Source organism: Octopus sinensis, linkage group LG26, assembly GCF_006345805.1.
Source record: "Octopus sinensis linkage group LG26, ASM634580v1, whole genome shotgun sequence".
NCBI classification, from domain to species: Eukaryota; Metazoa; Mollusca; class Cephalopoda; order Octopoda; family Octopodidae; genus Octopus; species Octopus sinensis.
In genome coordinates, this window is record NC_043022.1 from 11,440,424 (window position 1) to 11,456,822 (window position 16,399).

Here is a 16,399-nt window from a genome sequence, read left to right on the forward strand (position 1 = left end):
GCTGACTTGGTCACCTAGGTAACGGAAACTATCAACTATTTCTAGTTTTTCTCCCTGGAAAGTGACGGAAGTTGGTCTCAGAGCATTTTCAGTGTTTATTGTTCCTGAGCATCTGCCACATACAAAAACCATCTTCCTAGTTAGCCTTCCTTTGACATTGCTGCATCTCTTATGTGTCCATAGCTTACACTTGGTGCATCTTATAGAGTTTCTACCTACGCCTTTTCTACAGATCGAGCAGGGCCATCTACCTGAAGGTGTTTGTGATTTGTCTACCTTCCTACTGATTACGACTTTGGTTTTAGCTAGATTGACTCTGAGGCCCTTCAATTCTAATCCTTGTTTCCACACCTGAAACTTCTCCTCCAGTTCTGATAGCGACTCAGCAATTAGAGCAAGGTCATCAGCATAGAGGAGCTCCCAAGGGCATCCTGTCTTGAATTCCTCCGTTATTGCCTGGAGGACTATGATAAATAGGAGGGGGCTGAGTACTGAGCCTTGGTGGACCCCTACCTCTACCCGGAATTCTTCACTGTACTCATTTCCAACCCTCACCCTACTAGCGGCGTCCCTATACATGACCCGCACAGCTCTCACTAACCATTCATCTATCCCTAGTTTTCTCATTGCCCACCAGATAAGGGATCGGGGGACCCTGTCGAAGGCTTTCTCCATGTCAACAAAAGCCAGGTACAGGGGCTTATCTTTGGCTAGGTATTTCTCCTGCAGCTGCCTTACCAGGAATATAGCATCAGTAGTACTTTTTCCTGGCACAAACCCAAACTGCATCTCATCTAAACTAACTCTCTCTCTAATTAGTTGGGCTATGACCCTCTCCGTAACCTTCATCACCTGGTCCAACAGCTTGATACCTCTGTAGTTATTTGAGCTTGATACCTCTGTAGTTATTTGTTCACTGACAAAAATCTGTGCTGCATCTGGATTTTTGTCAGTGAACAAGTCGCGGTCTCAAAGCAACGAAAATATTTTGACAAATTAAACTTAAATGTTAAAGTGAATCGAACGGCTTTTGTGTGTTTCTTAAATGGCTTACAAACACCTTCCACGCTGCAATTGTTTTCGTTCCAGCACACGATCTCAGATAAAATCACTTGTTATGCGAGTACATCTCCGTAATTTCTGCTTGTGTTTTTGTGAAAATGTATGCAAGTAAATGAAATGTGGTATGAGAATGAAAATGGAAAACCCCTCAAGTGTATAACCTATAAATGTATGTACACTATACATTATGGTTGATACATCTTTGATACTTGGTATACTTTACTATATGTGTATGTGTGTGTGTGTGTTTGTGTTAATCATGTAATTTGGAAACTTTTTTTATATTGTAGTTTCTAACATAACACTGTTAACTCTTTCAATGTTATTTTACCATTTGAAGATGTCAAAAGCTTAGAGCAACCTTGCTTTTGCTGTTAGCTTAGGAAATATAATATATTCTCTCTCTCTCTCTCTCTCTTACTTTCTCAATCTCTCTCTCACGTTCTCAATCTCTCTCTCCCTTTTCTCCCCTTTCTCTCATTCTCTTCCACTTTCCCAGTATCGTGACAAGTCATCTGAAAGCATGATTGGATATGAAATTAGTTGAAAGCAGTTTCTAGTCATTTAATTCATGAGATATGTCGTCGTCTTCTTCTTCTTCTTCTTCTTCTTCTTCTTCTTCTTCTTCTTCTTCTTCTTCTTCTTCTTCTTCTTCTTCTTCTTCTTCTTGTTGTTGTTGTTGTTGTTGTTGTTGTGCTGCTGCTGCTGCTGCTGCTGCTGCTGCTGTTGTTGTTGTTGTTGTTGTTGTAATATTAATAATAATGGAAATGCCACTTTGTTTTCAATTAAATAACTATTCACTGACAAATTTTCTCAAAGATAAAGACTTCTTCAAAAGTGTAAACATGTTTCTAAGATAATGCAAAATAAGATTAATATTGTGCAAAAATAACGATACCTTTTCTGTATTATATATTTTTTTTCAATCTTAATATATTTAATTAAATTAATTGATTATTTTTTTTTATTTACAGTTGACCAGTTATGGTGGTGATTTACAATACAAGATGTATTTTGACAGAAATGGAGCCCCATCTAGAATTGAAGAACCAGATATTATCTTAATGGTAAATTTCATAAGTCTTTTCTTTTGTTGAGTATTTTTAACATTTTGTCGAAGCAAGTTAGATTGATTGGTTAAAAGTTTCATTTCATAACCCTGATCCTGCTGCACGGCATCTTGGATAAATGCCTTTACCATACCCTAGGGTTGGCTCAAGCCTTATGAGTGGACTTAGATTGTTGGAAACTATACAGAAGCCTGTCAGATGAATTGTACCGGTAACTCAAAGGTCCAGCCTTGTTATATTTGTGTCATGTTGATACTATCTTAGAAATACATTAAGGGTACATGTCGGTGGCTTCTCAGCTACTTTGCATTCCAATTCAAAGAGCAGATCACCCACATGACTGGACAGTCATTCATCAAAATCAACAATCCAATAGGAGCAGTCACCAAAGCTTATCCAGCATTAAGTAACAATAGTCATCATCATCATCATCATCATACGTCTGTTTTCCATGCTAGCATGGGTTGGACGGTTCAACTGGGCTCTGGAAAGCCAGGAGGCTGGCAATGGCCACAATTGGTTGGTGCATTTTTATGTGTCATTTCATTAGTAATGTTATATGGAATGTTGAAACAATATTTCGATCACAAATATTACCAAATGATTTGCATACAGGATAAAAATTGAAAATATTTTTGAAAATTAGGGCAAATAAAAGATGTACCTATTTGCTTCACTACCAGTCACTTCCTTTGTCCCCAGTACCTATATGAAATTCTCCACGACCCTTTCTGAAATTAATATACTTCAGTAAATTAATATACTTCAGTAAACATGGAAAATGATCATAATCATGCAGGAAAATTTTCTACAGATACCATCAACATGGAAAATAACAACCAAGTTGGATCCATTATACTTCATATAAGAGAGTGCGATGAGGGAATTTGATAATGAGAACTGCTTGTGCAGTAAGGATAAGAAAAGATTAGCTCAATGAATGGCAAATATGGGTGATAACTTGGTGAATGTTTGTCTTATAACTTTCATCATACTTGCCATATTAGTGACAAGAAAAACTATATTGATATGCATTGATGTACAAGGTGGTGAGCTGACAGAAGCGTTAGCGAAATGCTTAACAGTATTTCATCTGTCTTTCCATTCTGAGTTCAAATTCTGCTACGGTTGGCTTTGCCTTTCATCCTTTCGGGGTCAATAAATTAATTACCAGTTGTGTATTGGGGTCTATTTATTTTACTAGTCCCCTCCCTCAATATTTTGGGCCTTGTGTCTAGAGCTGAAAAGGATATATATATTGATGTACAATGATATTTATATACAAGAAAATACTCAAGTAGACATTTATTATTATTATTTTCGTTAAATATTCTTCTTGTCATATCTTTTTGTTTTTAAGGTAATCCAAAATACCTTCATCTTATATTTTATAATTATAGGGTAGTGGCTTGACAATTTTCTACAGAGTTTCAAAGAATCTCAACCCAGGTCGTGAAAACTCAATCAGAGTACCAATGCTTGAGGTTTGTATTCTGCTTTCTACATACATATATAAGTACACAGGGCAAATTATCAATATTTATATGTACATAATACACACACACACTCTCACTCTCTCTCTCACACACTCATACACACACACACACACACACTCTCTCTCTCTCTCTCTCATATATATTGTTTCTGATATATCAATTGTGAAAGATAACAGTGTTAATATCTACATTGTAGCCTGAAAAATATTTGAAGGTTATGAAACTTCCATATGGGAATACAACATATTAATTATTTATACTTCCTTGGAATTGAGTTCTTTTCCAGTTTGTTTGTAGTTGCTCTATGTTTGATCTATGCGTATCTGCATATGTTACAAATACTGATATGTGTGTGTGTATGTGTGTTATTCCTTTGTTTTATGCTAATTTTTCCATGATAGATTTCCCATTCTACTTATTGTCCAGGAAAAAAAATGTAAAAGATCATTGCAGAATCAAGACTGCATGAGATTGTAAGATTTCTCGCTGAATTTTAGAGAAAGTAGTGTTATAAATTGCTTTCTACAGTGTTCATATATATGTCCACATATGCATACATGTATGGACATATATTAGCACTTTCATTTGTTTTTTGAACTTGTCAAGGCAACCAAAATTTTGGCTTTGTCTTGATGAGTTCAATGAATGAATGAAAGTGCTAAGGAAGAATTATCCAAAATTCTGACTCTCCTCTCTGTCTGTCTGTCTGTCTCTCTCTCTCTCTCTCTCTCTCTCTCTCTCTCTCTCTCACTCTATATATATATATATATATAAAATTTGTATTTTATATCTTTTCTAACAGAGCTCCTGGAGAAAAGACCCAGGAACTGGTTCTGGTTCTTTTGCATCAGATGCTGTTACTCGTGAAGAATTCCTGGAGGTTTTGTCCAACCTGACTAGCATCTTTGTGAAAGCAACAATTGACAGCGGCCAAACACAAGTCCGGTAAGTACCTGTTGATCGAAGCTTCTGTCTATTTATTTAATATTTTTGGTTGAGCTCTGTAAGTGGATTACTGCACTTCATTTCATTATATTTGAATATTGGTCAAAAATAATATCATTTGTGAAAAAGTGATGAAGTCAGATTTCGAGAAATGCTGTGTGGTTGACACTAGAGGACAATAGGGATGCTTTAAAGGAGATAATATATCTGTATTTAATATGATATGTTTCAATGCAAGAAGCTTTATTTTATGTTATCTGATCAAGAGAAAATATTTCTTACTTTAGACTGGTATTTCTTCAGTAAGACTGTTTATTTCTCTTTCACTCTCTGCTACTTTATATTAACAGAAAGTAAGCCAAAACTAAGACGGCGAGCTGGCAGAAACGTTAGCATGCCCGACAAAATGCTTAGCGGTATTTCGTCTGCTGTTACGTTCTAAGTTCAAATTCCGCCCAAGTCTACTTTGCTTTTCATCCTTTCGGGCGTCAATAAATTAAGTACCAATTACGCACTGGGGTCGATGTAATTGACTTAAACTCTTTGTCTATCCTTGTTTGTCCCCTCTATGTTTAGCCCCTTGTGGGCAATAAAGAAATAAGAAAGTAAACCAATTATTTTGTTGAAGATTCTTAAAAACAACATAATTGGGAATAATTGGGGATAATGTCTAACACTGGTATAGAAGTTTCCTGTTTGACCTTTTATACAAGTTTCTGTTTTTATTGTTGGTGTTCTTTGTGGTTAAATCTGCCATAATATAGTAATATATAATTTATATTTTCAGTATAAGTGGCATTGTAATGCACATGGCACGAGAACAAGGTAATGGAGACCGAGCTGTGTTTGTGGAGGAATGTAATTGCCCAACTGGTTATGATGGCCATTCTTGTGAGGTAATCTAGATTATCATTTTATTTAACTACTTTTGACTTTTAATTGAGGTTTTTTTATGGCTTAATTCAGTGGGGGAAATAGGCATGATTATGATCTTTTTCACAGCCTCTAATGACTGGTGAGAAAAAAAGTTATTTTCACTCCAGAATCCTAGCTTGATTGCTTGTAACAGAGTGGAGTCTGCTAAAGTCACCCAAGGGTCATGTGGCGGTGTTAAGTCAGGTGAATTAAAAGCACTTTGTAACTGTAACAGCTAGATTTTTGATCAAGAGATTATCATTTCAAACCTTGCCACTACCATTGCATGTGGTTTCTTCTTCAGAAAGAAATTTCTAAGTTACACTGCTTGTCTCAGCTATCTAACAGTAAACTACCAATGGTAAAGATATATTGGGTTGTCAGATAATTTGTTCATTTTCTTTTTCTATTTGACACTCCATCTTCATATTTCTGAAAGGAGGTAATAAATCAAAAACAACAAACAAAAGTTGTAGAGGAAGAATATTGCCATAAAACAACCATAAAACACTATGACATAAATATTTTTCATGTTAATTTAAATAACATTGAAATGGTTTAAAATATATGAAAAAATCAAACTTACTTTACAACACACTATGTTTGCCATGTTGTGTTTCTACACTCTTTTCAATATCGCATGTTTACTGCACTATTTATAATTATATAAATTTTATTCTTATGACTCTACATAATTTCCCTCTGCCATTTATATATATAGTATGCTTTCACTTAAATACTTTTATGAAAATGATAATTATTATATTCAGCACACCATATTTCAGTAATAAAAATCAAGAATTTAGTAAAATAACTAGTCACTTCATTAGTTGGTGGGGCATATCACTTAGTGGTTAAAATGTTGGATTCACAATCATGAGACCATGGGTTCACTCTCTGGTTGCATCCTTGGGTTGTTGCATTTCATTTCATATTGCTCCAGTCTGCTTAACTAAAATAATTGTCGGCTGGTGCAGTCCTCTACCTCTCCAGCTGTCACATCCTGGATGTTTTGCTGAGTCCAAAGATGAGGGAAACAAGATGTACAGCTCGAACTTAAACATGGGTACATTTCAAAAGGGACGATTTACGTCATGAAACTGGAGGTGATCTCAAGCAGCTTGGAATCAAAGAAATTGAGAGAATTGGTTGTGTTTGTGATGGAAATATATGGAACCAAAGTAACATGCTTGTTACTTGTACTGTTACTAATACTATTACTGCCACCCCTATAACTATTATCATTATGACTGCTACCATTATTAATATCATCACTACCTCTACCATTATCAGTATGGTTGTTACTAGTACTATTTCTGATATCAGTATCAATTTTCTTCTATTTCAGAGATGTTCTAAAGGATACTACAAGACCAACCAGGGTAAATATGGTAGCTGTGTTCCTTGCAACTGTAATGGCTTTTCCAATGACTGCGATCCAGTTACAGGAGAATGTATTGTAAGTTGATTCATTTCTTAGCGCTAGTTTTTATTGACTTTCTAGTTCGTTTTCTTTTTATATTAATTACCTTCATTATACATTTCCTTTTCTCGTTGAATACATATTAATTTAATACTATTTCAGTCTTGTCCTGAAATAGTTTGATCTGTGACATGGAGTGTCAGTTTTATCAAATCTACATGACATCCAAAGTTAGTAACAACTAACTCCCTTGTTATCACTGTTACATATCTAAATAAATTTGCATATTAATTTATACTGATATCTCAGTTTAAAATAGATATATATGTTTGAGATATTTGTTTTGCATCAAGTTACGAACTCTTCCTTGGTACTCTCACTGCCTGGAATGTTGTGAAACAGTGATTGGCTCACTGGAGAACTATAACTATTGAGACTAATATTCACTAATTGTATTACAAAATGCAGAAATAATAATTAAAGTATAATTGTCTTTGACATAGCATATTTCCATATCTACAAGATGTTGCTAATTGTTATCTATTTTTTTCCCCCATCTCAGTACAGAATTAAACATTATAAATTCTTGGCTATTAAAAAAGTTGAATTGTTAACAAGAAAGGCCTTCTACACTGTAGAATATTGATAGTTTGAATAATTAACTCTTTTGTTACCATATCTTTGTTAAATTACACTGGCTTTGTTTTAATAAATTTTGAAAATAATAAAGAATTTATTAAAATGATTTTGTCATTATTAAGCTGGTGTTTAGAACATAAATTCTTATGGAAAATTTTAATTTAGATCACTTTAAAACAAGATGTGTGTATCTTAAAACAAGAACTAGGCTTAGGTGGGTTGCTAACAAAAGGGTTAAGGTTATGGAACAGTGAAGAAAAGTTCATCTTTACTCTTTTAATAGAAGGTGCTACAGTGGCTGTGTGGTAAGTAGCTTGCTTACAAACCACATGGTTCCGGGTTCAGTCCCACTGCATGGCACCTTGGGCAAGTATCTTCTACTATAGCCTCGGGCCAACCAAAGCCTTGTGAATGGATTTGGTAGACGGAAACTGAAAGAAGCCCGTCGTATATATATATATATATATATGTATGTGTGTGTATATGTTTGTATGTCTGTATTTGTCCCCCCAACATCGCTTGACAACCAATGCTGGTGTGTTTACATCCCCGTAACTTAGCGGTTTGGCAATAGAGACTGATAGAATAAGTACTAGGCTTACAAAGAATAAGTCCTGGGGTCAATTTGCTCAATCAACTAAAGGCGATGCTCCAGCATGGCCACAGTCAACAAGTAAAATTTTTTTTAAATTACTGAAATAAATGCCATTTCAGAATTTTTGTGTGTTTTTGTTGGAACCAGAAGTAAGAACAAAATGAGAGAAAAAGGAAAGAAGATATAACTTTATTAACGTGAGTTTTATTGCTTCACTTGACTTTTTCACCCCCTATTTTGTTATTTACAGGATTGTCAAAGGAATACAGGTGGTGCCCGTTGTGACAGGTGTGAAGAAAGTTATTATGGAGATCCTCTGCGAGGAATTGAATGCCGACTCTGCCCATGTCCTCTTACCTCCGGACCTAACCAGTATGTATTTTGCTAATTAGACCCACATAAATTAAGTGAACCCTTTCATGTTCTAATTTTCATATGTTGCTGTTTATCCCTAGGGTAGTCTTGATCCAGCAAGATCAAAGATGTTCCGGCCATGACCATCTCATTTATTATCAGACATAATGTGTCTAGGGTTGTATTATCTAACATGTCTTTCCTTCCTTTCTTTTTCTCCTATGATGCTGTGGTTATGGTGCGATATTAGATAGTTTTGGCTGCAATGGGATTGAATCTGAAATTATATGATTGCAAGTAAACTTATTAATCTCACAGCCACCTGCATATTATGTAATTCTCTGTAGAAAATACTTCCAAAATATATCTCATTCTCTGTCATATAAAGTGAGTTTATCCTTATGTTTCTCAACTATTAAATGATAATAATTATTATATATTTTGTGAATGCTGCAGAAATAAAATTTGCCTTTCATCCTTCCAGGGGAGATAAAATAATAGGTACAGAGGCTGATGATTGCTATAGTTGACTACATAAGTAACTCAGATATAAGGCCTGATGTCTATGTCAGAAATCAATAATAATAATAATAATGATTATTTCAAAGCTTAGCAAAAGGCCAACAAGCTCATGGGCAGGGGTAAGTCGATTACATCGACCCCAGTTCTCAAATGTTATTTATTTTATTAACCCCTGAAAGGGATGAAAGGCAAAGTCAACCGTGGAAGAATTTGAACTCAGAATGTAGAGACAGATGAAATGCTATTAAGCATTTTGTTCAGTGTGCTAATGATTCTGCCAGCTTTCCACCTTAATAATAATAATAATAATAATAATAATAATAATCCTTTCTACTATAGGCACAAAGCCTGAAATTTTGAGGGAAGGGGTTAGTCAATTACATCAACCCCAGTGCTCAACCAGTATTTATTTTATTGACCCCTGAAAGGATAAAAGGCAAAGTCAACCTTGGGGGAATTCAAGATGGACAAAATGTCACTAAGCAATTTGCCCATCATGATAATGACTCTACCAGTTCACCACCTTGATAATAATAATAATAATTCTTTCTGATTTTGGTTTGAGGCCAGCAATTTAGATGGAAGTGGTGCAAGTCAATTACATTGACCCCAGTATTTGACTGGTACTTTATTTTGTCAACCCTGGAAGGATGAAAAGCAAAGTTGAGTCCGAACAAATACCATAAGATTGTTTATTTATCTAACACTCTATCAATTTCCCAATCATTGTTACCAGGGTACTTTGATTCATGCAGTGTTATATATATATATAAGGGTTCCAAAAAGTGAAGGAGTGGATAAAATTAGATAAGAGTGAGATGAAGAATAAAGTATATGTATATAAAGACATGTTAAAAATTTGATATAAATGAAACAAAATAACTAGATAATTATATAAAAATCACAATAATTTTAAAGATTGACAAGACAAAATTCCACAAATGTGGGTAGAGGGAATTATCGCTACCCCCACCCCCACCCCAATACTCAGAAACTACATATTTTAGTAAACTGGTGCCTGATGGATTTGGGACTCAGAATACAAAAGGATTTAACTAATTCTGCGAATCATTCTGTTCAGCGATCTCCAAACTCTTTCAAAGGATTTCTAACATATATATGACTACAAGTTTACTGTAAAGTAGTGTAACCTACTGAAGTAGTTATCAGCGTCTATAATAATGATACTTTATTTAATTTCTAGGTTTACCAAAAAATGTAGACTCAACCCTGATGGTAGCATTCAATGTATTGGCTGCCCTGAAGGACACGTTGGTAAACAGTGTGAGAAATGCGCCGATGAGTATGTTGGTGATCCAACCAAACCAGGCAATTACTGTCGACGCTTTGATGGTAAGTTGCAGTAACACCATACTTTTACTTGGCTGATGGTTTCTTCATGTATGTGTATATAACATGGGAGAGAAAGAAAAAGAAAATTGAATTCACAAGATTGTTTATTAATTACTACATCTGCCACCTGAAATACACCAATGCACGATGGTTTGAAATGATCATAGTGCTTAATAAAGAATGTTGTGAATTCCGTTTTCTTTATCTTTCTTTCTCATGAATTCCATTTTCTTTCTCTCTCTTTCTCATTTGTTATAACCTCTGTGGACACAATAGAATTTCTGAAGTAGATCTAGTGGCATTTAAATTCATACTCAGGTAGCTGAATACAGTGAATGGGCTTTAAACAGTATACTACAAGGTGAATTTGTATATATGTATGAAATGCATGTGAAATCAACAGAAAAAGAAAAGAGGGTAAACGGTTATGAAGACGGTCTTGTAGAACTTGTGCACTAATATCACCAGTGTGAGTATATGTGTGTGTGTGTGTGAGAGAGAGAGAGAGAGAAAACTTATAAAACTCTTATTTATGCAGTATATGTGAATATAGCTGTTTGGTGGTATGTTTATATGTGTGTGTGTGTATATATATATATATATACACACACACACACACACACACATAATTAAGGGATTAGTAAAAAGTTGCTTCACCACATACCGAAAATTTAGAAATAGCAGTCAAAACTACTAATTCTTCTACTACAATATATCTCCACAAACAGTAATACGTGTAACTCACATAGGCAAAAAGAAGAAAATATAACGAAACTAACCAGCCTTCGTTAATCATGTATGCGTTTCGGGATTAGAATTCTAAAATTCATTTCCTTCATCAGCATGATATCCAAGATTATAAATTTGAAAATGATAACATAACTCATGCACGTTCGATCAAGACAGAGGGATGCGGAATTACTCATCTATATAAATTCTTTACCCTATATCTATCTATTATCTATCTATCTATCTATCTATCTATCTATTTATCTATTTATATATATATATATATATATTTTTTTTTTGGTAAATATATTTTTTCTAATTTATATATATATATATATATATTATATTTTGTGAAATTTGATTTAGTATTTCTAAATTGAATTTTCCCTGTAAGTTTGGAATAATATTCCCTCATATTATACATACATACATATATATATATATATATATATATATATATATATATGAATGTAGTTGTCTGTATGTATGCAACATATCTATAGAGGAAAACAGTAAAATTTCTTCTCAATTCCAGAGTCATGTGATTTGAGAGGAAGTTTCTCCAGAGATCCAGATTTGTTAACAGAGAAATGTAACTGCAAGGTAAGTCTTTGTTCTGATCAAGGCTTGTTGTGTCAAAAAGGAAGAAATGAAGAGGAGGCACACAGACTCCACAAGCCACATTCAGGCTGCTCATCTAAGAGTGCAGTAACTCTATGTAGGAATTGATACAGGAAGAATAGGATTCTTTGGTCACACTGAAGACAATCCTCCAGTGCCAGTAACACAATAGAAGGCACCTAGCCCATGTTATAAAGTAGTTGGAAATAGGAAAGATGTGAACGTGTGTGGCTTAGTGGATATGGCATTTTGTTCATGATTGCAAGGTTGTGAGTTCGAATCCCAGTGTTACCTTGTATCCTTGAGCAAGTCACTTTATTTCACATTGCTCCAGTCCACTCAGCTAGCAAAAATGAGTTGTACCTGTATTTCAAAGGGCCAACCTTGTCACATCCTGTGTCACGCTGAATCTCCTTGAGAACTACATTAAGGGAACACATGTCCGTGGAGTGCTCTGCCACTTGCACATTAATTTCACGAGCAGGCTGTTCTATTGATCAGATCAACTGGAACCCTCATAATTGCCACCAATGGAGTACTTGTAGTAAAGGCGTCTATCAGTAAAAACCTTGTCCTAAAAAATAGTTTCCTTTGTGTATTCTGATAAGATATGATGGTGAGAAAGATTCTGAGATTCATCCAACTCATACTAGCATGGAAAAGTGAATGTAAAACGATGGTGAAGAAATATTTTCAATTCACCTAATGACAGTGCCCTCTTGCAAGTCTCAATTATGGTTTTAAAGAGGGCATTTAGACTTCCCACAAAATTTCCCTTCATGATTAGATAACGTATGTTCACATGAGCTAAACATTGTGTTTAGTGTTGAGAAGGTTTAACTAACAGAGCCAGTTACAGTATTATTTTAAAGCGGTGAGCTGACAGAGCCATTAGTACATAAGATAAAATGTAGCTCTAGCTCTCTACATTCCGAGTTCAAATTCTGCTGAGATCAACTTTGTCTTTCAGGATCAATGAAATAAGTACCAGCCAAGTACTGGGGTCGGTGTAATTGACTACCTCCTCCCCTTAGAAAATACTGGCCCTGTGCCAAAACTTTGAAACCATTATTATTATTATTATCATTATTATTATTATTATTATTGTTATTATTATTTACTTTTAATCTGCATTTTTGTTACAGTCACTTGCCGAGACACACCCAGTGTCCTGGGGCAATTGAAGAGTAAGAGATGTTACAGTATGACTGAAAGCTTGGGAAGGAGAAGTAGCGAAATACCTTCATGTAATGCAACACAGACATTTAAATGGATAGAGTTTTTCTAAGGATGTGGGCAGTACCTGTCAGTACAATCTTTTGGATTTCTCTGAGACATTGTTCTCCTGGGATCTTACCTAGATGTTTCTTGACAGATACATTTATGTCGATTGGGACAGTCATATCGATGAGGAGGCATGATTTTTGTCTGAAGTCCTTCTTTATAGTGGAAGGCTCACCAGATGCCGAAATATTGTTCACTTGATAACAATGGCACTCTTCTTTTTTATGCTTTTGTATACCTTCTGGAGGAGTTACCGCAATCCTATAAATTATTATTATTATTATTATTTGAATGACTAACATCCCCACTTGTGGTTTATGCCAAAGACTGAAATCCATATGATTGTATTTAGACAATGATTATAATTAGAGCTGTGAAGTGAAATGATTGAATGTTTGTCAAATGCCTTTTCTAATTGATATGAGTTTATGAGCAATATTTCCCTTTTCTTCTGCAGGCCAATGCCAAGGGTGAGAGTTGTAACCAATGTGCTCCAGGCTCTTTTTACCTAGCAAAGCAGAATCCAGAAGGTTGCATTTCTTGTTTCTGTATGGGTGTAACTGTATTCTGTACAAGTACCTCCAGAACAAGGACTCAAGTAAGTATTGAGAATTCAGTAAGGAATAAAAGAATAATTACATTCAAATGAGATAAATGTTTGAAATATCTTTGAGGAATGCAGATGAGGAGTTTCTCATTTGCATTTTTATTCATCAACATTCAAGGTAATGTTGATGAACAAAAACAAAGATATTGTATTACTACATGTAGGTTGTTTAATGATCCTATAATAATTCTGGAAAAAATTCTCTTCTTTATTAAGAAAAAATAAATAAATACATGAAAGAAAATAAGAGCTCTAATGAAATATGTTGTAATTAGCAAGCCATCCTAGTGAGTTATATTAAATATATTGATTGGTAACATAGGTTTAAACAATTGATATACTCCTTCATTTAAACTAAGTATTGGTGAGGAAGAATATATGAAAGGGAACAGAAATATGATCCAGCAGGACTCAACTTCATACTTCCTTAATACCTCAATGTAATAAACATTATATTATGGACCCAAATTCCAAGGCTTTTATTTATGTTTTTTTTTTTATATCATCATCATCATTATTCGACCGAGGTCGGGACAGTGGAATTTACTTCACTGTCCATCATAACATTACGGAGGTCCTGTTGCTGGATGCCTGTATCCCTGGAGATTACATCAGGGTAGGAGAGTGTGCGCCCTCTGGTATTGCGAGTAGATGGCTTCCAGAGGAGAAGAGGAGAAATTGCCTCGTTTTCAGCTCTACAACAATGTCCAGCAAACTGGACTCTCCTACCATTCACAAGAGATGACACAGGTGGACGTTTCCCATATATTTGCATTTTGGTTGGATGACGCTTCCACGAGAGATTTTGAGCTCTCATAAGGAGGCGAGTGTACATGGCTTGTTATAGGGCTTAATTTTCCTATAGTTTATATATTGCTTTATTAAACCAAATCTGTGTTCTATCTTCTTGACCAAAGTTATGTCTTTTATTACTGTTAAGTGCTTTATAAACATACAATTACTTTTAACTTTTACTAAACATTGTAAATTGGATGAAATCTAAACTCTTTCTGATTTTGCCCAAGTCTTAAGTTTCTTCATTTTGAAGACTACATCTATTACTCTTCTGAATAAGTTATTAATATTTAAATTTTTGTATCAGGATCATGATTAAGAATTGTTTAACTTGAATTCAAAAAACCTTTTTTGCAGGTGGGTTATCCATTTAACAACGATCGAGCAGGTTTCTCCTTATCTGAAATGCACACACCCTCAACATTGATTACAACAGGATTTAGTGTCAATGCTAACAAAGACCTCATATATCGCAACTTCTACAGTCAACCTGAAGGTGTTTACTATTGGACACTACCCAGCCAGTATTTAGGAAACAAGGTATGTATATCGTTGTGTAAACAGGCTACAAGTAGGAAGGGCATTCACAAGTAAGAAACAAAAATGTGCTTTTGTTGAAATTTGTAAAAAGCTGTCCCACCTGTGTTACCATGAAATAAATGATTATAAAGGTACCAAAAATACACTTTATATTTAAAAGCTGTAAAATTTTATTGTAATTTAAAAATACATTGTTCCTTCAGTGAACATAGAAAATGATTTAGATTTTTTGAAATGTCTGAGATTTTAATATATTCCTAAGCAGTACAGTAAAACTGAAGTGAATCTACTTCAGTTTTCTACTGAAAAACGAATCTGCTTTAAACAAACTATTTACACAGTAACTTTCTATAACTTCCATTTTTCAATTAAAACATGGCCAAGTGGTTAAGAAGTTCACTTTGAAACCATTTGGTTTCAGGTTCAATTCAACTGCATGAAAGTGTCTTCTACTATATCTTCAAGTTGAACAATGATTTTGCATTTCTAATTTGTTGGGTAAAAATTATTACTAACAAACCATATTCAACACTAATTTTGGAATGCCATTTCTCCAAACCAAAAAGAACCGGTTTTTTTTAATCATATCATTGTGCAATTCTATCTTAATGGCAAATTAAAATGAAACTCTTTTTCCCTGTTGTTGTTTCTGTAGCTCACTTCATACGGAGGATATCTGCGTTTTACCATCAATTACCTGCCAGGTATCAACACATCTCCAACTGGTGGCCATGACATTGAAATCTCAGTAAGTCTTTTGCAAACTTTAGTCTTACTTAACAGTGTTTGAAAATATTTGTGAATTTTCATATGTAACTGTCCCTTTTAGTCAAGTTTCATCCCTGTTTAATGTTGGTATCCATGGTTCTTTGACCATCAAAAATATTGAAGCATCATCCAATTAGCATTGAAGCTATGTTCTGCCGATCTTCTTTTTTGAAGTATTTAGACGAACTTATTCAGTTTATTCATCCATTTTTTTTTTTAAGATGGCATGTTAAATTTTGTAAGAGATTTAGCTGTGAATTCTATCTGGGAAGCAACTACATGGAGATTTCTTTCCAATGGCTGATGTTTCCTTTGTGAAGCATATGTAAAAAATCTCCTTACAGACAACCAAGCTTAACATCAGCCTATTTTGAGTCACTAGCAAACATTCTGAATCCATTTTTTTTTTTATTACTTTTGGCACAAGGCCCGAAAGTTTTGGGGAGGGGAGGCCAGTCGATTAGATCAACCCAGTATGCAGCTGGTACTTAATTTATCGACCCTGGAAGGATGACCATCAAGACAGTCAAAATACCTATTTCTTTACTACCCACAAGGGGCTAAACACAGAGAGGACAGACAAATGGATTAAGTCGATTATATCGACCCCAGTGCATAACTGGTACTTATTTAATCGACCGCAAAAGGATGAAAGGCAAAGTCAACCTCGGCAGAATTTGA

At 34.6% G+C, this 16,399-nt stretch overlaps 1 protein-coding gene across 3 annotated transcripts in view; it reads left to right on the top strand.

The window, feature by feature from the left end:
* Window positions 1-16,399, top strand: part of LOC115224757 (basement membrane-specific heparan sulfate proteoglycan core protein) — a 369,665-nt gene that overhangs the window by 224,038 nt on the left and 129,228 nt on the right. For all 3 annotated transcript variants that reach the window (XM_029795652.2, XM_036513837.1, XM_029795655.2), the window contains 11 exons: window positions 2,037-2,129; window positions 3,533-3,616; window positions 4,431-4,573; window positions 5,361-5,469; window positions 6,837-6,947; window positions 8,396-8,517; window positions 10,226-10,374; window positions 11,639-11,706; window positions 13,466-13,606; window positions 14,768-14,950; window positions 15,606-15,698. In XM_029795652.2, coding sequence (XP_029651512.1) covers window positions 2,037-2,129; window positions 3,533-3,616; window positions 4,431-4,573; window positions 5,361-5,469; window positions 6,837-6,947; window positions 8,396-8,517; window positions 10,226-10,374; window positions 11,639-11,706; window positions 13,466-13,606; window positions 14,768-14,950; window positions 15,606-15,698 — 1,296 coding nt within the window. The remainder of the gene's footprint in view (window positions 1-2,036; window positions 2,130-3,532; window positions 3,617-4,430; window positions 4,574-5,360; window positions 5,470-6,836; window positions 6,948-8,395; window positions 8,518-10,225; window positions 10,375-11,638; window positions 11,707-13,465; window positions 13,607-14,767; window positions 14,951-15,605; window positions 15,699-16,399) is intronic.